The sequence below is a fragment of the Akebia trifoliata genome, chromosome 6 (genome assembly GCF_017979445.1).
Source record: "Akebia trifoliata isolate Shusen 1 chromosome 6, ASM1797944v1, whole genome shotgun sequence".
NCBI classification, from domain to species: Eukaryota; Viridiplantae; Streptophyta; class Magnoliopsida; order Ranunculales; family Lardizabalaceae; genus Akebia; species Akebia trifoliata.
The window spans coordinates 18,284,156-18,305,185 of NC_141380.1; the positions used below are offsets into that span (position 1 = coordinate 18,284,156).

At 43.7% G+C, this 21,030-nt stretch overlaps 1 protein-coding gene across 2 annotated transcripts; it reads left to right on the top strand.

Moving 5' to 3' along the window:
* Positions 1 to 456: 456 nt before the first annotated feature.
* LOC147400349 (serine/threonine-protein phosphatase 7 long form homolog) lies at positions 457 to 6,114 on the top strand. 2 transcript variants are annotated; one of them, XM_086446003.1, is made up of 5 exons: positions 4,676 to 4,805; positions 4,881 to 5,259; positions 5,338 to 5,559; positions 5,646 to 5,705; positions 5,798 to 6,114. In XM_086446003.1, the coding sequence occupies exons 2-4, from the start codon at positions 4,942 to 4,944 to the stop codon at positions 5,661 to 5,663; spliced, it is 558 nt and encodes a 185-aa protein (XP_086302129.1). In that variant the 5' UTR covers positions 4,676 to 4,805; positions 4,881 to 4,941; the 3' UTR covers positions 5,664 to 5,705; positions 5,798 to 6,114. The 2 variants fall into 2 exon arrangements, with proteins under 2 accessions (XP_086302128.1, XP_086302129.1); XM_086446002.1 differs by lacking the exons at positions 5,338 to 5,559; positions 5,646 to 5,705; positions 5,798 to 6,114 and adding an exon at positions 457 to 4,581 and having other exon boundaries at positions 4,666 to 4,805; positions 4,881 to 5,080.
* Positions 6,115 to 21,030: the final 14,916 nt, after the last annotated feature.

Here is a 21,030-nt window from a genome sequence, read left to right on the forward strand (position 1 = left end):
ATGGGTTAGTTGGTTGATGATGAGAGAAGTATGGGTTAAGGAAGATGATGGGTAGAGATATGGGTGGTGATGTGGGTGGTTGATGATGTTAGAGAGTGATGGTGTGTTAGGGTATGTTGAGTATGGGTTGTGATGTTGGTGGTTAGAGAATGAGAATAGATTAGGTTAGGGTAGGGTATGGGTTGAGGTGATTTTGAAGAGAGGTGATGTGGGTTAGATGAGTTATTTAGAGAATGGTGATGGGGGTGGGTGATTAGATGAGGGAGGTGAAGGGTGGTGATGACATGTGTCATCTTTTGATGTAGAGAGGGTGATTGGTTGATGTGGATAATGGATAATGGGTTAAGGTAGTGGGTTGGATAATGAATTGGATATGGGTGGGATTTTGTGGGCCTTGGGGTGTATTGGGCTTGGGTTTAGGGGGGTTTTAAGTTGTTTTGGATTGGGTGAGGCTTATTTTGGATTGGATTTTGAGAAGGGAGGTTGTTTTTAGGGCTTAGAAGGTATGAGATTAATTTCGGGTTAAGGGTAATGTAGGAAACTGGGTTTAGGAAGGGGTTGAGGCCTTGTGGGCCTTAGGTGGGTTTAGGGTATTTACGGATTTCGAGGTGGAGTGGTGGATAATAGATGAAGGGTAGGTCTCCCAAGTTTCACCTTTTTAATTTTTCAATTTTTTTTTGTATTTTTCTTGAAGTTATTGATTTGATAAAAAATGCCACGTGTTTGGCGATTTGGGACTTTTGGGCCCGTTGGAGAATTTATCAATTTTTGTGGATATAAGTGTGGAGCGGCGAAGGTTGGGATGATGTGGGATGAGTCCGGTCCCTTTGATGGATCCTTTAGACCATTGGGTGGTCTTAGGGGCATCGATTTAATCAAAATTGTCACATTTTAATGTTTTGGGCCTTAGAAGCCCGTTGGCCTATTTTGTCGAAAATCGATGTTTTTAAGTGGAGCGGGGTAGAAGGGAGATAGCAGAATCTTTTTGGTGGACCTACTAACCTATTGAGGGGTGTTAGAGGCTTGGATTTTGGCAAAAATGTCAGATTTTAATGCTTCGGGCCTTCGAGGCCCGTTGGCCAAATTTATTGAAAAATTACTGTTTTTGGATCCTTTCGAGTGAGGGCCCGTTCAAATTGGGGTGTCTACAGCTGCCTTCTTTGCAGGAATTGCGTGCAAGGAACTGCAAAGAATAGATTAAACCCCTATTTGTACGGGACAGACGACATTTTGTAAACACGACTTTGAATTACCGGTTGAATTGATGACTTTTGTAGAAAAATGGTTACTGAAGCACGGGGTCTGACAGAGTTACCTTATTGACTCCTTGGTCTCGATGGTGCGGAGCTCGTGTGAGGCCTTGGATTTGATGAAGATTTGGTGATTTTTTGAAGTTTGGGTATTTCTCCGTCGTGTTTTAACAGATCGAAATTGAGTGCGACTCGAAAGGATTTTTGAAGTTTTTCTGATTTTTCTGACTTTTTTTATTTGGTTTTTGAATTGATTCCTCATTTCTCTCCTTTTTTTATTATTGACTGATCCGTGCTTAATGCACGAATGGCCTTTGGTTTGATTTCATCCGTGTTTAGAACACGGATAGCGCTGCTTCTTATTTCATCCGTGCTTGGGACACGGTTCCAACCAAACTTTCTTCATCCGTGTTTACGATACGGATAGAACACATTTTGCCTTAGCCGTACTGGTAGCACGGACCAGTATGGAATTTGAACGATAAAGCCTTCGCGCCTCTCCATTTTCTCATTCTTCTCCGTTTTCTTCTGACTTTTCTTTCTTTCTGGCGCCTTTTGGTGATCTTTCTCCTTGTCTCCTCTTTTTCTCATTAACTTCTCTTTGATCTAGGCGTTTGGTATATTGCTTGAAAGATTTGGAGCATGTGCTGCCGTATTTGGACGTTTGGGAGTGACTTGAAGCCTTGAGAGATTTGATTGCACGTGTGGATTACCCTATCGTTATCGTGGTGAGTTTTGTATTTGTCCTCTTTTATTTTCTTTTCCTCCTTTCCTTTCGTGAACCTTTGAACAGACAACACCCCTATTTCATGTTTTCCATTTTTGCTTTTGGCTTTGATTCATGTGTATTTTCCATACGTGATCTTTTTGTTTCCTCCCTTTTGAATGTTGCTATGTTGCAAATTGTCTTCCTTATTACTATTTTCGGGCGACTGTGCTTTGATTTCATTGCTTTTACTTCGTTGCTTGATTGTATAGACTATCGATTTATGGCATTGGTGGATGGTGGATTGGTGATGTTTTTGGGTGAGGGTTTCCTAGGACGTTTGGGGACTCGGTTGTGGTGGATGGAGGTGGTTGTGGGTATGTGTTTACAATTTGAAGGTGAACTTGCTTGGTGGGATCATGGAAAGGGATGGTATTTTCCTAAGGTGTATGCTGGTGGTAAAGGGTAGATGAAGGTGTGATGTGGCGTGGAGGGTGATTTGTAACTCAAATGGTGTGTGGTCTTCGTTTAACAGAGAATGATGGATTGGATTAAATGGTCATGGGTCATGAGAGCTTTATTGTTTGGGTTAGATGCCCGGTAGTTTGCATGGGTGTGGTAAGGCTGGGTGGCTTGCCAATGGTTCGGGGCTGTTTTGGCGTTGTGATGGAAGGGAATGGTTTAAGGACTGGATTGGTGCTAGAATCGGGACTGTCTGTGAAGGGTAGTTCGGGGTTATTCAAAGTGATTGAAATTGTTTAAGGATTGGTTTGATGAGTGATGATGGGATTGGGTGGTCTAGCAGAGATGTCTTATGATTGATATTCACATGGTAAATGGGATGGTTTCCGGGTGATAGGTAGAGATTTTTTTTTGGGGACTGTTTAGAGCAGTGAAATAGAGTATGGGTTAGGGGCTGTTAGGAATGGGATTGGGTTGAATTTTAGACGGGAAAATCAAGTGGTTTTAGGGGTTGTTTTGGGAATGGTAATGAGATGTGGTTTGGGGTTGTTTAAAGTGGGGATGTGGATTGTCTAAGGGTGGGTTAGGGGACGGTTAGCGGTTTATTGGGACTGATTTTTGGACTACTTAGGGCCTGTGGGTGTATTTTCATTTTTCTTTCCTCGTTTTAATTTTGCCTTGCTTGCTTAAATTATGAACATTTATGTTTGCTTTGGTACCCGTGCTTCTGCTTCCCTTCAAATGATATCTCAACATGGTTGTGGTGGTTCTTGGCTAGGTGGGGCTGGTTGGACTATGTTTTGATTTGGCTGATTAGGTTGGCTAGGTTTGACTAGGTTGACTAGGTTGCTTGAGTTGATTCGGTTGACTAGGTTTGACTGAATGGATGGGTTTGACTCAACTGGGCTAGTTTTGGCTTATGTTGGCCAGGTTTAATGGGTTTTGACTCAGATGGATTAGGTTTAACTCAGACAGCTTCATCGAGATACGTGATCATAGGATTTTTACCCTGTTGATTGATCACATGGTGACATGCAGATGGGTAGAGAGCGGAGGATCCGTGTAGCGCAACATTCTTTTGACGAGGAGGAGAAGGCTAGGCCCCGAACTCGGACCCGCTTTGCTTTGGGGTCCGGTGTGGCTACTGAGTATGGCTGGCAGAGGCAGCCTTTGCGGAGGCCTGACTAGTCTTCAGCGGCCGGTTCTTCTTTAGGTAGCCGAGCGAAGGAGGCCAATACTTCTCAGAGTGGCCTAGCTGAGGATCTGCCCGGTAGCAGCAGTGGGAGAGGCAGACGTGGTGGTCGAGGCAGGACTGATCGGGCCGTAGGCACTGACCGAGTAAGCCGTGAGGTTCCTAGGGTTGAGATCCCTGAGGAGGAGAGCGAGAGAATGCCAGATACCTATTTGCTTTGTGGCCTAGGGAGGCATGTTTCGATGCTGGTTCTACTGGATATCCCTACACCCTACCCGTCAGCCAGTTTCAGAGGGAGATGGAGTGTTTTTCTATCGACCGCTGCCTTATTTTCAAATGATATACGGACGCAGTTCACTACACTAGGCTTTGGGGCTTTTCTTCAGATACCAGCGCTCAGAGCAGATCGTCCCTTGTTCTTAGCTATGGTGGAGAGATGGTTTCCAGCGACTCACTCTTTTCATATGCCAGAGGTTGAGATAGGCATCAGGCCTTCAGATTTCGTTGCTATTATCGGCATTGTGATGGATGGAGAGCCTCTACCTTCGACTGTGCTATCTGTCCAGGAGGTAGGCGAGCTGTTGGGTCTTACCAGAGTCCCTGCCTCCATGGTGGGGAAGCAGGGGCGTATCAGCACCGAGGTTTTGATGGGGCTCCTGCTGATAGAGGGAGAGGATGGGGTCCCTCACACCTATAAAGAGAGATCAACCCGATTCGGAGACAGAGATTTTGACCTCATCTTCCGCATTTGCTTCCTTCTCCTTATCGGTAGCTGCTTCTTTTTGGAGGATGATTCATCAGTTTCTACCACCTTCCTTTCAGTCATGCATGACATCGACCACATCGGTGATTTTGACTGGTGGAGTTTGATTTATGGGACCATTCTCGCTGGTCTGGATCGAGTAGTTGAGGGCATCACTGCGCCTCGTGGATCTGGGATCTCCACTCATTTTTTCTGGAAGTTTATTGAGGTAGATAGATATTAGTCTTGTTCTTCTTCCATTTTCTTCTTGACGTTTCGTTCACCATCTGATATTTTACGTTTTTCCTTCCAGATTTTTGTTCATGTATACTTTCCTTTTTACCTGACGAGGGTTATCCATTGGGTGCATTCTGGGTTACCAGAGACACCAGGGCTATCAGGAGCAGCCCTAGGAGTGCTCGAGCCCATATTGATAGATGTCGTCTCCAAGACGTGAGTATTCGAACCCTCTCTTTTCATTCAACTCTGGAACTGCCTGTATCTGTTGTTTGACTCTTTCTTTTGCAGATCTTTTCGGTTACGCTTCGAGACCTCCCTCGCACCATCAACGGGAGGCAGAAGGTGAGGAATGCCTATCGGCGTAACACCAGGCGACAGCGTTACCCCTACTTCATTGGAGAGCAGCGATACATATTTTACCTGGGAGGGTGTCTGTTTTTCCAGCACAAGTATTCCTGTCGCTCCACCTGAGCCCATCTCGGGGGTTATGACAGTAAAGGAGTATCTCGCTCAGGCGATGGGCGTAGATGCGGCTGGACTGGTGAGGGTCGGTGATTTCCAGGCTTGGTTCCGAGAGGCATCCATTGGGTGTCTCATGCCTGTAGTCACTGCTCGTGCTGGGATCACGGAGATTGGACGGGTACTGCTACAAGAGCATGCCGTTACGGTACGTGCTCCGTTATTGCTTTCTTTTTAGAACTTTCTACTTTTATCATTCTCACTTGGCCAGTTTTCTCATTTTCAGGCCGATGATCTCCGTCATCTACGAGAGTGTTACGGTGTGATAGAGGCCCAAGCGGCGAGGGCAGTGGAGATGGAGAATAGGTGGAGGGCCTATAGGGTTGAGGTGGAGGAGCAGGCTACCCGTATTGAGGAGCAGGAGGCTCGTATAGAAGCGCAGGCAGCCAGGATTCATGAGCTGGAGCTGGAGATGGCCCTGCGGGAGTCTCGTTTCCAGGCTGAGATGGTATGTCACTTTCTGTTTCCCTTCTGTTTCATCGATTGTAGTTCATGAATATTCTGTTTTGATTGGCTCTCTTATGATCTTTTCAGGATTATCATCGATGCTGAGACGGAGCGAGCACCTCTGCGCGTCCTCCGACACCTCCTAGGGTAAGTATATGCATTTCAGTTGTTTATTGCCTTACACATGTTGCCTGTATCACTGCTTATATTTTAATCTGCTCTATTTCTTTATTTTCAAGCCTCTCCCTCTACTGGGCCCTTCGTTCCGGGTACTGATCTTGCGAGGACCACGGAGTAGGATGCTGCCCTGGAAGCAGAGCTCTTTTTCACGGATTCTGAGGGACGGCTGCGGATGCATGGTCTACCTTCTTCCGGGGTGTCGGGTTCTGGTGCTGTGGCTGGATCTTCTTCTGGAGAGGTCCCGGGGAATCAGAGTGCTCGGGACGATGCTCCCTCCTCCATCTGATTTTATTATACCTGACAAAATATCAGACATTTGTATTAGTTTTCTGAACATTGTGTGTAGACATTTCAAACTTTTGTATGTATATATTTGTGCCCATATTTCATTGTATTTGTCTTATTATGACCACATGTGCAACAGATTCGGGCTCCAACGAGCTTCTGGATGTGGTATCCATCACTAAAGCTTTTGAGCTTTCTCGAGTGTCAGTGAGGCTACGGGTGGGTAAAGGGTGTGATTAGGGTCCCAAGGACACTTCGGTTGTGCTCTTTGAGTGATGTGAGTCATTTAGGATCTACGGTGACTGAGGTAGTCCTTGGGGATCTATTTTGCCCCAAAATGGATTTGGCGAGTTCGTACGTGCCCGATACGTATTTTGAGAGTTTCTGAGGGTTTTAAACGCATTTATTGAGCACTTAGGAACTTCTATCACCCTTCTATATGATTTCAATGTATCGAGTCCTGAGATGGCCCTTATGTGGTCTGGAGTTGTCGAACTCTCAAATGACCCAGGCCCCAAGGCTTAAAATGTTCTGGTCCGCGTTCTCAACACGGATTGGTTTTTAAATTTTTTATCCGTGCCCAGAGCATGGATGAATCATTTGTTTCTTTTATCCGTGCCAAGAGTACGGATGAGTCATATTTTGTTTCATCCGTGTTACCAGCACGGATAAGCTAACCTTGATCTCATCTGTGTTTTAGGCACGAATCAATTGTCATTTGGCGTTAATCCGTGTTTCAAACACGGACCAGCACGATTTACTTTCCCTTTAAGCCTATTTCAACTTCATTTTGCCCTAACATTTTACTTTTCACTTCCCTCTTTCACATTTTGGGCGATTTTTACTCTTCTTCCCCCTCAAAGCACCTTCTCAAGCTCCATGGAGGTGTTTTCGACTCTTCCCCACTTGAAAAGGTATGGCATTGTCGATTCTTTCTTGAGTAGTTGGATAGATGGCATGGATAATATGATAGAGCTCAATGGTATTTGAATAAGTTGGGGTTCACTCTTTCTTTGCCCAAGGTCCAATTGCAATGGAGCTTGATTAAGGCCATGTTGGGGTATTGGATCCCTTACCTTAATCTCTTTGGGTTTGGGATGCACGAAATGACTCCCACCATCGAGGAGTTTGAAGTTTTGTTAGGGCTTGAGATATCGGGCCCTGTTGTGATTCCACCATTGCGTGATGGATTCCGAGGTGAGGCTTCCGATTTTTTGGGGATAAGTCGCAAATTCTTGAAGATTCCGGATGGCGGATTGGTTTTGAAGACAATGTCCAAGTCTTTCTTGATTGAACGCCTCACCGACTCTTCGAAACCGTTGATTCATTTTAATGCTCTCACTTTGATGGTAGTGAGTCAACTCCTGTTTCCAGGTGGTGGAGACATCATGGATCTTTCTCTTATCCACGTGATTCAACAAGTCCGGGAGGGACACCGGTTGGCACCGATGCTTTTGAGCGAGACGTTCCAATCTCTCACGGCTTGTTCTTCCGGTCGTGATCGAGTTTTCCGAGGGTGTGCTCCACTCCTATAGGTAAATTCCAAACTTAGCTTAGTTTTTAAATTTAGATTTGAACTTGTCAGTTTCCAAAGTTTAGAATGCTCCTGTTATTGTAGCTCTGGTTTATGGATCATCTGGCTTAAACTAAAGTAGTGAATCGTCCATTTTGCGTTAATGCTGATCTTGTACTCATGATGTCGAGGCGAGTTGTTCCCTTCGTCTCGGGTGGCAAAGAAGAATGGTATTCTTTTATCGGTAACCTTGATGAGGAGGAAGTGAGGTGGGTTGGTGCTTTCCAACCTCGAGGGTCCCCTGTGATTGCTTTTGATGGTGCCCGTTTTCTTATTTTAATTGGTCTTCACGAGGTGACACATTATGTACCCCTTCGGGTTCTTCGCCAATTTGGTTATGATCAGGCTATGCTTATTCCCGAAAATTTCAGTGAGTTGATTGGCCATTTATCGACTGCACTTTTGAGTCGACTCGTGAAAGAATGGGGTGGAGTTGAGGTTCTGAGTCGACCTATATTTGCGGCACACCAATTCCCGGCATACTTGCATTGGATTCGAGAGCTCGTATCTGGGAGACCCTCGGTGTCGATAGTTTCCCGAACACGTCCTAGTGCTTCATCCTTATTTGATTATCGAGATCGAGTGAAGGAGTCTCAGATTGATCATCGTTGAATTCAAGCTATCTGGCTCAAATTCGAGAAGAAAATGTAGAAAGAGATTGCTCGGCTGACATCTGCCCTTGCCCAATCTGGATTTAATGATGTTGGTGAAGTGGCTAGGCTTTGAGCTGAGGTTGCTGAGTTGAGGGATCGACTTGCCCAGTGTCCTCATTTTGAGGACTTTGCAGCATATTTGGTGAGTCGTGATGCTTTTGATGCTGAGAAAGTGAGGATGAGTCAAGCTGCCCGAATCCATGCTTTGGAGGAGCGCCTTGACTCTTTCTTCATTTCTCACCATGATGTTTGACTGATTGCGCTATATTTTCACTTTTGTATTTTCTTTTCATTATCTGAATGTATACAAAATGTTGGAAGATTAATGCAAAGAAAATAGATTTTGTACTTACTTGGCCTCAGGTATATCTATTATTTTTGAAAACCGAAGTTTTATCGAATGAGTCCTAGATTTGTCATCATTGGCCAAAATAGTAGTTTGGAAAAGCAATTTTGTGAAATGTCTTCATCAAATGAGTCTGATAAATTCAGAGTTTGTAAAATCTTTGATTATGACAATTACGGTGCTTTTGCCGAACACAGGGGATACCAGCGTCAATTATCTTTTGGTTCCTTTAGAGTCATCCCCAGTGCCCTAGTATTGGAAGATTGTAATCTGTTTGGATTACGGGTTTTGGGAAGGATTTTGCCGTTCACAGTTTATACTCTTGCGGGCAGGAGTTATTTTTTTATTTTTTATTTTTTATTTTTTATTTTTTGGTTCACCCTTATTGCCCCTGGTGCCAGTTACGATTTTCACCAGACCCCGTTTCCACATTTTTGCGTATCGACGTCCTTTTTGGGATTTTCATCGTGCAAGTGGCTTTGATCTTGCCATAGTTTGATTCTTTTACTCATAGCACCCTTTCAGATTTTCACTATGGCCTTTCAGACTATGCTTGTGTTTTTAGATTTTTCCATTTCATTTCTGTTTGGAGTCTCTGTGTCTCTATGGCTTGGTGACTCAAGTTGAGCTGCGAGATCGGCGACTCTACTCTTGTAGTGGCACTCTTTCTTGAGTAATAGATCTGGATTCCCCTCTCGACTTTGTTGACGACTATTCGTGGTTTGGCAACTCAAGTTGAGCTGCAAGATCGACTACTCTACACTTCGAGTACTCTTTTTTTCGAATGTCCGGCCTTGACTCCCCTCTCGAGTCTTCCAACGACTAATACGACTTTGGAAGTTTGGACCTAGATGTAAGATCATTGATGCTGTCATTGTCATTGTGTTGCCCTGGAATATCCCCTGATCAAAAAGGACTTTTGTTGGGACGAAACATTGGCTTAGGCTTATGGTAGTAGAAGGTTACAAAAAGGTTAAGGTTTGGATGTATTTAGAGTAGTTTAGACATGGGGCTCATCTATTTTTGTTTCGAAAAGGTGATCTGTGTCTCCTCCCAGCGCCTCTCGAACTTGTTTAGGCTGGAGGTTTGGGTCGAGCTCAGATCAAAAGTCTGAGTTTTGACTTTTTTGTATTTTTAGCCGTTCACAGTTTATCCTCATACGGGCCAAGAGTATTTTTGTACTTCTTATTTTTCTCTTTGATTTTCTTTTCTTTTGTCTTTTTTTTTTGTTGTAATTGTTGACTTACCCCGGTTTTAAGTTATGAAATGAACGTAATGGCTCAAAAGGGTTGACTAGGACTAGATAATTTGTTTAGGATAGCAAAGATGGCCTTTCATCATCTCAAGGTCAGATTTTAGGCGTAATATTTCTTGACAGTGTCAGCATTGATCAGTTGCGGGAATACTTGTCCGTCCATCTCCGTAAGGATCAAAGTTCCTCCCGTCATCTCCTTCTTTACGATGAATGGTCCCTCATAGTTTGGTCTGAATTTTCCTCTAACGTCTTCTTGGATTGGCAGAATCTTTTTTAGAACAAGGTCTCCTAGTGAGAAATTTCTGGGCTTGACTTTCTTGTTGTAGGCACGAGCCATTCGTCGCTGATAGATCTGTCTGTGGCAGATGGCTGCAAGTCGCCTTTCTTCAATCAAGTTCAATTGATCAAACCGAGCTTGAATCCATTCAGCTTCATCCAACTCTACTTTTTCTAAGATCCAGAGGGAGGGAATCTCGACCTCTACAGGTAAAACTGCTTCCATTTCGTAGACCAATGAATATGGAGTTGTCTCAGTTGAGGTTCGAAATGAAGTCCGGAAAGCATGAAGGGCGAAAGGCAACATGTTGTGCCAATCCTTGTAGGTGACTGCCTTTTTCTCGATGATTCTTTTGATGTTTTTGTTGGTAGCCTCAACTGCTCCGTTCATTTTGGGCCTATATGGTACAGAGTTGTGATGAGTGATCTAGAAGTCCTCGCACATCTTGATCATGTCCTTGTTCTTGAAGTTTTTGACATTATCAGTCACTAGTCCGCTGGGAAGTTCATATCTGCAGACAATGTTGTTCTTGACAAACTTCAGGACATTGCTTTTTGTGATGTTGGCGTATGACGCAGCTTCTGCCCACTTGGTGAAGTAGTTGATGGCCACTAAGATGAAGCGATGCCCATTTGCCACTTTAGGTGAGATTGGTCTGATAACATCCATCCCCCAGAGTGAGAAAGGCCAAGGTGTAGTAATGGAGATCGAGTTGCTGTTTCCAAGTCTTCTCAAGAACCATTGCAAGGAATTGGCGGTCCGATGACTAGGGCAAGGACAAAGAAGATGGAAGAGGCATTATAAGGCTTGATTGCGGAAGTCCAATACAAAGAGGCCATTCTAGAAGATTCTAAGGCTAATTTTGGAGATATCAAAGTTTCATCAAGGATGGTCAACTATCTTTTTATGCAAGAGATCAATTTGGAAGATCAATTTGAATGCCAGGGTTAATTGGGAATTGTTATGTTCTAATTGTCCTTAGTTTTGAATTCTTTATTTCCTAAGGACTAGTTAGACTTTCTTTATTTTTTCAAGGACTAATTAGAATTAATCTTGATCTAATTTGTCTATAAAAGGGCACCTCATTTTGTAATTGAGACACAATTGATAATTTACATCTTATGAGATTTTGAAGTTTATTCAAAGAAACTTTAGTTTTGTTTTATGATTTCTTTATGGGTTCTTTATGAGTTTTCATTCGAGTTCTTGAAGAAAAGACATGACTCTTCGACTTATCAAGGAAGTGATCAATCCTTGTGGTGTCATTAGATTGAAGTTTCAAGGACTTAGTTTCCTTGGGATTTTAGTCCAATCAACTTTTTAATTTGTTTTAAAACAATTCTAGAATATTCGAAGCCTTCGAATAAAAGGGTTCCTAGAAGAGATCATCAAGAGAAGGTCTTAATCCAAGAAGGTTCATATCATGTAGTCATGTTATGCAAATCAGATGGTGGAGCATTGATCTTGTTAACGTAGATTTGGCATAGATGACATTTGCGAACATGCTGATAGCAGTCACTTTTCATTGTCGACCAATAGTACCCCATCCGCATAATTTTCTTTACTAGCATATGACCATTCATGTGAGGTCCACAAACTCCACCATGTACAGTCTCGATTAATCATTTTGCTTCTGTTTCTGCCACACACCGAAGTAAGACCTCGTGGTTCGATTTCTTGTACAGAATGCCATTGCTAATGAAAAATTGCCCTGCCAATTTCTGAATAGTCCTTCTGTCATTAGGCGTTGCATCTGAGGGAAGGGTTCGATTCTCGAGATATGCCCTTATGTCAGCGTACAATGGCTTTTCTTCGGGTTCTTCTACTTCGAAGAGGAGACAATAAGCTGGCTCGTCCTGAATTCCGATCTCAATTGGGTCGATGATCAGATCCTCCGAAATACTAATCATGGAAGCAAGCGTAGCTATTACATCGACGAACTGATTCTTAGCTCTTGGCATGTATGTGAATGAGATTCTGTCAAAGTGTGAGCTTAGTTTCTCTAAATACTCGTGGTAAGGGACCAGTCTCTGTTCTCGAGTCTTCCATTCTCCAGTCGTCTGACAGACTACTAGGCTTGAATCTTCAAAAACATCGATCTCATCTACCTCGAGGTCCAATGTTGCTTTCAACCCTGCTATACAGGCTTCGTATTCAGCCTCTGTTAGAACATTGGAATTTCAGTTTGATTGCAATTGGCACGTGAGACCCAACTGGTTTAATCAAGACTGCCCCTATTCCATTTCCTTTCTGATTGGCTGCTTCGTCGAAGTACATTTTCCAGCCTACTTTTTCGTCATTATCATCATTTTTAATCTCGGTAAATAGTATAGCTTCATCCGGAAAGTTTGTCTTTAACGGTTCGTAGTCAGGCAATGGGTGCTCGGCGAGGTGGTCCGCGATGGCTTGCCCTTTAATGGTTTTTTGAGTGACATAGGTGATGTCAAACTCAGATAACAGTAATTGCCATTTCGTTGTGCGACCTGTTAATGCTGATTTTTCGAATAGGTACTTCAGGGGGTCCATCCTGACGATAAGCATAATCGAGTAGCTGAGCAAATAATGACGCAGTCGTTGAGATGCCCAGACTAGTGCACAGAAAGTCTTCTCAAGTGTCGAATATTTTGCTTCATAATCGGTGAATTTCTTGCTGAGATAATAAATGGCCTATTCCTTCCTTCCTGATTCATCATGTTGCCCTAGCACACACCCCATAGATGTTTCTTGCACTGAGATGTACATCAGCAGAGGTCGTTTTGGAGTAGGAGGGACTAAGACTGGTGGATTGAGCAGATATTGCTTGATTTTGTCGAATGCTTCCTGACAGTCTTTGTTCCACTTCTTCGGCGTATCTTTCCTGAGTAGCTTGAAGACTGGCTCACAGATGGGTGTGAGTTGAGCTATAAACCGACTGATATACTGTATTCTCCCCAGAAAGCCCCGAACATCCTTTTCTGAAATTGGTGCCTTCATTTCGAGGATATACTTAGTTTTTGCCGGATCTATCTCGATACCTCTTCTGCTGACTATAAACCCCAGTAGCTTGCCCGACGTTGCCCCGAACACGCATTTGGCCGGATTGAGCCTTAAATTGTATTTTTTGAGCCTGTCAAACAGCTTCTTCAGATTCACCAGATGGTCTTCTTCTATGCCGGATTTAGCGATCATGTCATCTACGTAGACCTCCATTTCTTTATGGATCATATCATGAAATAAGGCGGTCATTGCCCTTTGGTAAGTCGTCCCTACGTTCTTCAGCCCGAATGACATGACTTTGTAGTGGAAAGTACCCCATGGTGTGATGAACGTTGTCTTTTCTTGGTCTTCTTCTGCCATTTTTATCTGGTTATAGCCTGAGAAGCCATCCATCAACGAGAACATGCCATGCCCTGCTGTACTATCAACCAGAGTGTCGATGTGTGGAAGTGGAAAATCATCCTTAGGACTGGTCTTGTTTTAGTCTCGATAGTCAACACACATGCGTACTTTCCCGTCCTTCTTTGGTACTGGGACGATGTTAGCTAGCCATTCCGGGTACGTAGAGACTGCAAGAAATCCTGCTTCAAACTGCTTCATGACCTCATCTTTGACCTTGAGGGTCCATTCTAGCTTTAGTCTTTTCAGTTTCTGCTTGATTGGCTTGCTTCCCGAAGTAATGGGTAGCTTATGTACAACGAGATCTGTATCTTACCCCGGCATATCTCTATATGCCCATGCGAAGACGTCCTGATAATTCCGTAGGAACTCGACCATTTCTTCTTTCTGTTGTGACGTTAGTAAAGCTCCAATCTTGACAATTCGTGGGTCCTCTTCGGTACCAAGATTAATTGAGTCTGTATCATTGATGTTTAGCTGAACACCTTTCTCGTGATGTTCTACCAAGTCTTTGATTTCTTTGGGGAGGTATTCCATTTCGTCCTCAGACTCTTCTTTTATCCCCATGAGGTCGAAGTCGAGTTCGAGATCGAAATCATACTCATCCCTTTCAAATTCTATTTTATCTGAGTACTCATTTGATAGGGACAGATCCCTTGAAAATTCTTTTTTGGGTTTTTGGAAAATATTTATTTTTTTACAATTTTGAAAGCTTTTTTATTTTTTTGATTTTTGAGACATTTTTGATTTTTTTGCCTTTTGAGGAATATTTATTTTTTGTGATTTTCTGAATACCTGAAATAAGAAGAACAATCATGCAAATTTGTTAATAAAGATAGGGAGCCCCCAAAATAGTCTTTACCCGAGGACGAGGGCTCGTTACGATCCTCGGGCAAATTGATGTCACCTAACAACATTTTTTTTTAGGCCTCAAGTGTCAATGGGAATTCCTCCCAGTTGTGCAATGTTTCCCCTTCTCTGAAGGGGCGGATGAGATGAGCAAGTGATTCGGTGGATGATTTGGATGGTAGTTCGGAGATGACCATGATCTTCGGTTGGTTGTTGTTAGATTGGGGCATAGTCCCTCCCAAGCTCAACGGGATGACGATTGATGCCCAGTCAATGCCTGATGAAAATGGTGAGTTGTTCTCTCGGTTGGTAGTGACCTCCACTTTAGTGGATTTTGGAGTAGTCTCTGATGGACTTTCATCGGAATCCCCATTGAATAGAATATCAATGCCTTTTTCGAAGGATGATTGGGACTCTACGATTGGGTCTTCTTGAATGTGCACTGGTTTGGGATTTACCCTTTTTGGCTTTTTTGCTGATTGTGGTTTTGATAAGCTGTCAGGTCTGGTATGTGATCTTGGGAAGCTAACACGAATGTGAGGAACTCGGCCCAGATTCCAGATGTTCGGTTCACGGTTTTTCTTTCTCGCTAGTCGAAGCTCTTTTTTCTTATCATTCATTTCTGCAATATCCCTTTTCGTGGGCCTAAACCCCAGACCAAAATGGGGAGTATGCTTTCTTGCTTCGACCGGTGTAACTCTTCCTCCTGGTCCCAACCCTTGCTTGGGTCGATAGCCTACCCTTTTCATGACCCGACCAATCTGCCTACCCTTTTCATGACCCGACCAATCATTAGACTTGTTCTTGATAGCTTTGCCTTTATCTTCTCATTTTCTTTCTCGATGTGATTGACAGCAGCGAATTGGTATAAATGGTAGAGTGCCTTATCTTTCGTCCTTTCTATATCAATAAACGGCACGTCCGGAGCTCGGCCAGCCGGGATAAGATTCTCTATCAATACTGATATCATCTTCTGCCCCATGATAAATTTGACTCTTTGGTGCAATGAGGAAGGTACAGCTCCAGTAATGTGGATCCAAGGTCTGCCTAGTAACAAGTTGAAGGTCCTTGGTATTTCCATGACTTCAAATGTCACTTCAAAGGTGCAAGGACCTATTGTGATCGGTAGGTCTACTTCTCCCAGCGAATCCCTTCTTGAGCTATTAAAACCTCTAACAACTTTGTTGTTGGGTTTCACATGTGACCAATCAGTGTTGAGTTTTCGGAAGGTTTCAAGTGGACAGACGTTAAGCGTTGAGCCATTATCAATCAATACTCTGGCGACCAACATGCCCTTGCATATGACCATGATGTTCAGTGGTTCGACGTGTCCCGTTCCCTCAGGCGTAAATTCATTCTTTGTGAAAATAATGGGATTGGGGGCCATGATCTGACCGACTGTTTGTTCCAACTGTGATGGGGTCGTGGTCGAAGGTACATGTGATTTTTCCAGAATTCTCAGCAGTGCCTCCTGATGCTCTTCCGATTTTTGCATCAGTCCCAGGATACTGATTTGAGCAGGCTGTTTGTTTAACCTGTCCACTATATTATGCTCACTCTTGAGAACAAGCTTAACAAAGTCTGTAGTTTCCTTGTCTGTCACCTTCACTTTTTCTTCCGTCTTCTCATCCTTATACAGCTTACCCTTTCCTTTCGATTTCCTTTTTTCTTCGTCTGTCACCTCTTTTGTTGTCTCTTTTGTTTCTTCCCCACTTTCTGATAATTTTTGACATTTTTCTGCCCTTGTCATATGATCGATATCAGCCACTACTGTTTCCTTCATTGTTTCGACCCCCACTATTGTGGTAATAGTGGTCTCATAGCTCCAGGGGACTGCCTGATCGGAGCTATAGGAGAATGGTTTAGGTGAACGTATGATTATGGGAGGTGAATCGGGTTTCGTGTTGAGAATGAGGGGTGGTGGTGATGGTTTGGAGGCAGTGGTAGTAGGAGGAGTTACGTGAGTAGCTGATGGAGTATATGGAATGACAAGCGGTGGACGTGAGGAAGGTGTGTATGGATGTAGGGGGGTCGAGTTGATGGTGGTGCGTAAGGTATGACAAGGGGAGGCTGGGTTGAATTTTGATGATGGGGTGATCCGTAAGGTATGACTAAGGGTAGTCGAGTAGTCGTATTTTGATGAGTGGGATGGATGGTGAGGTCGGCCAATCTGAGTGGTGGTAGTGAATTTTTGGATGCGTTATTTGTGTAGTGGTTGACTGTGTTAACTGTTGATGCCTTGGATTCCTTGGTTAATTGGACTCTGATTTTTGTCCCAATAGGTGCTATCAAATCAGAAGGATTAAAGTTGAGTTCTCCGTCGATGACATTCACCTTGTGCCCACTCCCCTCTCCATTGTGAGTAGGTAGGGGGTTTTGATTGATGTCTATGGTTGGGGCGGGTTGGCAGGCCCATCCAGGATGAGAGCCTTTTTATCAATCAGGTTCTGTACTTGATGCTCTAGTTGCCAGCATTAGTCTGTAGAGTGTCCTGGTACACCCATGTGGAATTCGCAAAATAAATTGGGGTTGTACCCTGGCCCTTTGGTAGCCTCAAGATTTGGCGGGCGTTTTGCAAGATACTCATCCCTGAGTAAGATTGGCAGTAATTCCGACAGTGTCATGGGTAACCTGGTAAATATTTATTTACTTTGTTGGGTTGTGCCTGCTGGTTCTGCCCATACAGTGGTGCCTGGTTTGCAACTGGTGAAGGGTTCCATGTTGGCGGTGCTGGTGCCCATGAAGTTGACGGTGCTTGTGGTCTTGGTGCTGGTAAAGGGATGAAGAGGGGTCAGTTTGGCTGTATGTTGTTGACTTGAGTTTCTTCCCTCTTCATTCCTGGGGCATTGGCTTTCTTTGAGAGGGAATCCCTGCTGTTGTCCCCAGACTTGTGCAATCAAATATCAAGTCGGTTTGGATCCCGTCCTCAACCCGATCTGCTACTTGCACCAAGTTCGAGAATGTGCCTGTGGTGTGTCCTACCAAATGAGTATAGAAGGCATGCCCTAGTATCGAGATAAACGTAGTATTCATCTCTTGCTCTGTCATTACGGGCCTCACTTGTGAGGCAGATTCTCGCCATCTCTGCGCATACTCTTTCACTGTTTCCCTTTGTTTTCTTGTCATTTTGGCCATGTCGTTTCGATCTAGCCCCACATCAGTATTGAACCGGTAATTTTGCCAAAACATTTCGGCTAAGTCTTGCCAGTTCTTAATGAGTGTGTGATCCAATCCAGAAAACCATTTGAGTGCTAGTCCCGTTAAGCTACTCTGAAACAACTGTACCAACAACCTGTCGTCTTCGCCATACTGGCACATGGATCCACAATACAACGTCAGATGTGACAACGGACACCCTACCCCGTTATATTTTTCAAACTCTGGACACTTGAACTTAGCAGGCAAATGTACATTAGGGTAAAACAGAGATCCTTGAACCGAGTTCCACTCATAATGTTGAGGCCCTTCATCCTCCTCATCTCTTCCTACAGAGACTCGATCTGTTGAGCCAGTTTTTTGTCTGTTGCGCTTTTGGCTTCCGTAGCCCTGTATTCACATTCATCGTCAAGAATGACCACAGGGGGTGGTTGATTCTGTGGGATAGAGCGGAGGCCCCGGTATTCTGGCACTACAGGTGGCATTGTGGTCTGTGGTCCTTGTGGAGGTTGCTCGGGTAACTCTTGATTCGACCCGGATGCGTGCTACTGTATTGTTTGAGCTTGTAGGATGCTGGCATTGGCTAGCACAATACTTACTATTTTCTCTTGTCTCTCAATTATCTTTAATAGTGTTGTTATTTGCGGGTCAATACCTGACGCTTCGATCACTAGAGGTTGTACTAGTTCTGAAGAACTCATGGTGGCGGTAGAAGATCTGAGAAAATAGGGAGGCACTTCTGGCTGCTTGTATTTCTTTCGCTTGGCCACCTGTGGTACAGAATACCAAGTGTTACTATATTATTTACAAAAATAAAGATGCATGATGTTTCATTAAGTCGGGTAAAGTTGTTTAGCAAAGAGCAATTTCTTGGCGCGGAACCGACATCAACACGGAGTTGGTAAATTGTTTTACAAAAGGATTACATCAGCACGGAGCTGGCATTGGTAAAGCGTTTTTGAAAATGGAATTAACTCAGCGCGGAGCTAGCATCGACACGGAGTCGGCATCAACATGGAGTTGGCATCAGCACGGAGCTGGCATCGACACGGAGTCGGAAAAACATTTTAAGAAAGGTAATTTCATCAACACGGAGTTGGCATCGACATGGAGTCGAAAAAATATTTTGAAAGTGAAATTATCTCAGCACGAAGCTGGCATTGACACGGAGTCGGCATCAACACGGAGTTGGCATCAGCACGGAGCTGGCATCGACACGGAGTCGAGAAAATATTTTGAATAGTGATTTTATCAGCACGGAGCTGGCATCGACACGGAGTTGGGAAAACATTTTGAAAAGTAATTTCATTAGCACGAAGCTGGCATCGACACGGAGTCGGGAAAATATTTTGAAAAAGTAATTCCATCAGCATGGAGCTGGCATCGACACAGAGTCGAAAAAACATTTTGAAAAAGTAATTTCATTAGCACGGAGCTGGCATCGACACGGAGAAGGGAAACATTTTGAAAAGGTAATTTCATCAGCACGGAGCTGGCATCGACACGGAGTCGGGAAAACATTTTTTTTTAAGGTAATTTTTGAGATAAATCGAATTGGAACAACCTATGCTGTTCGTAGGCTCCAATTCAGTTCTATGAAATTATCGTCGGCCAGGCGGATCTCCAAGGAAGAGGCGGTGCACAATGGCACTCTTAAATCACCTTGTTCCCTGAATAGACTTAGTCTATCCCCCTCGTATCAACAGGGTAACATCTTTCTAAGCACCGGCTTTGACCAAGGATTGCAATTGGTACTTTTGAAATCTTTTTTTTTTTTTTGAAAAAGTAGAATGTATTTGAGTCGATTGATTGATTGTTATCTTTGTTAGATCATGAACTTGGTTTTGAAATTGGATATGGATCCGGTTTGTAATGGATCTGGGTTGTGGTCTCAATGGATCTGGGTTGTAGACCTAGTTGGAATGGATTTGGATCTGGGTCGTGGACCCGATTGGGTTGGATCTGGGTTGTGGACCTGGTTGGGTTGGATTAGGGTTGTAACCCAGTTGAAAATGGATTTGGGTCGTGGACCCAGTTGGATTGGATCTGGGTCGTGGACCCAGTTGTAAATGGATCTAGGTTGTGGACCCAGTTGAAAATGGATCTGTGTCATGGACCCAGTCTGAAATGGATCTGGGTTATGGACCCAGATGGATTGGATATGGGTCGTAACCCAGTTGAAAATGGATCTGGGTCATGGACCCAGTCTGAAATGGATCTAGGTTGTGGACCTAGTTGGATTGGATCTGGGTCGTGGACCCAGTTATAAATGGATCTGGGTCTTGGACCCAGTTGGATTAGATCTGGGTCGTGGACCCAGTTGTAAATGGATCTGGGTCGTGGACCCAGTCTGAAATGGATCTGGGTTGTGGACCCAGTTGGATTGGATCTGGGTCGTGGACCCAGTTGTAAATGGATCTGGGTCTTGGACCCAGTTGGATTAGATACGGGTTGTGGACTTGGTTTAAATGGATATGAGTGGGGATCCGGTTCATAGTATCGTTTCGAGTTGAAGAATCCGCAAGTTCCTCCTCTTTTTTTTTTTATATTTTTTTATTTTTGAAGACATTGATTGCCAAAATCCATTTTACTCATTTTTTTTTCGAAATTTAGGAGTTTCCCCAAAAGGATGTTTTCAATATTTGGTCAATGGTAAAGGGGGTGGCTAAAAAATGAACTGTCGAGCTCATACTATAGGGTTGAGTTCACTCTAGTCCGTGTTATTGGCACGGATAAGGTAATTTGTCACTTCAACTGTGTTTAGAACACGGTTAAGATATATATTGTCTCACCCATGCTTCTGGAACGGATGAGGCACTCAATGTTTCATCCGTGTTTCTGGAACGGATGTGACACATTCGTGCCTAACCGTGTTATGGGCACGGACCAAAAAGAAATCCAATTTCTGCAAATCACAGAAACTGGTTTCCTTGCCACTATTTTGGATGTCCCCCATTGTTCTTTGCTCACTTTTTTTTTTTTTTTTTTGAATATGAATGTAATGCATTCCTCCCCTTTTACCTAAGGGGAAATGGAAGGAAAACGAAAATAAATACCCTACAATCTACGTGTGCCTCTTTGGGGCTTACAACTTGGGCTTCAAGGCCCAACTACAACATGTACAATTACAACATTGCTTGGGGGTCAATATAACATCAAAAATTTGTGTCCTAGCTCATCTAGCCAGGCGTATGCATGGGTTTAATAGGTGGCTTCACGGCTACCCGATCTTCAAACCTCGATGCATACCGAAGTACACACGTCGTTGGTTGGTGATCGGGTTTGATGTGTTCATTCCCGACACTTGAAATAACGATCTCAAGCTGTAGAACTACTAAGCATCGGGGCTTTTATATATTGAGGGTAGGGTGGCTTGGAAGTGAGGCTATGCTCGCAAGTACACATGTGCATTTTTATTCATTACTTTTCATCGACCCCCTTACAAATATCATAATGAAGCGAAACAAAATGTAAGTAAATATTACAATGTGATCGTTGAAATGACTACTTGAATAGGAAAACA

Excerpts from the sequence above, each read along its gene's own strand:
- LOC147400349 (XM_086446002.1), top strand. The coding sequence starts at position 3,808 with ATGCCAGATACCTATTTGCTTTGTGGCCTAGGGAGGCATGTTTCGATG. Across the intron at positions 4,582-4,665 it reads TTTTCTGGAAGTTTATTGAG|ATTTTTGTTCATGTATACTT; the intron begins GTAGATAGATAT and ends TTTTCCTTCCAG. Across the intron at positions 4,806-4,880 it reads ATAGATGTCGTCTCCAAGAC|ATCTTTTCGGTTACGCTTCG; the intron begins GTGAGTATTCGA and ends TTTCTTTTGCAG.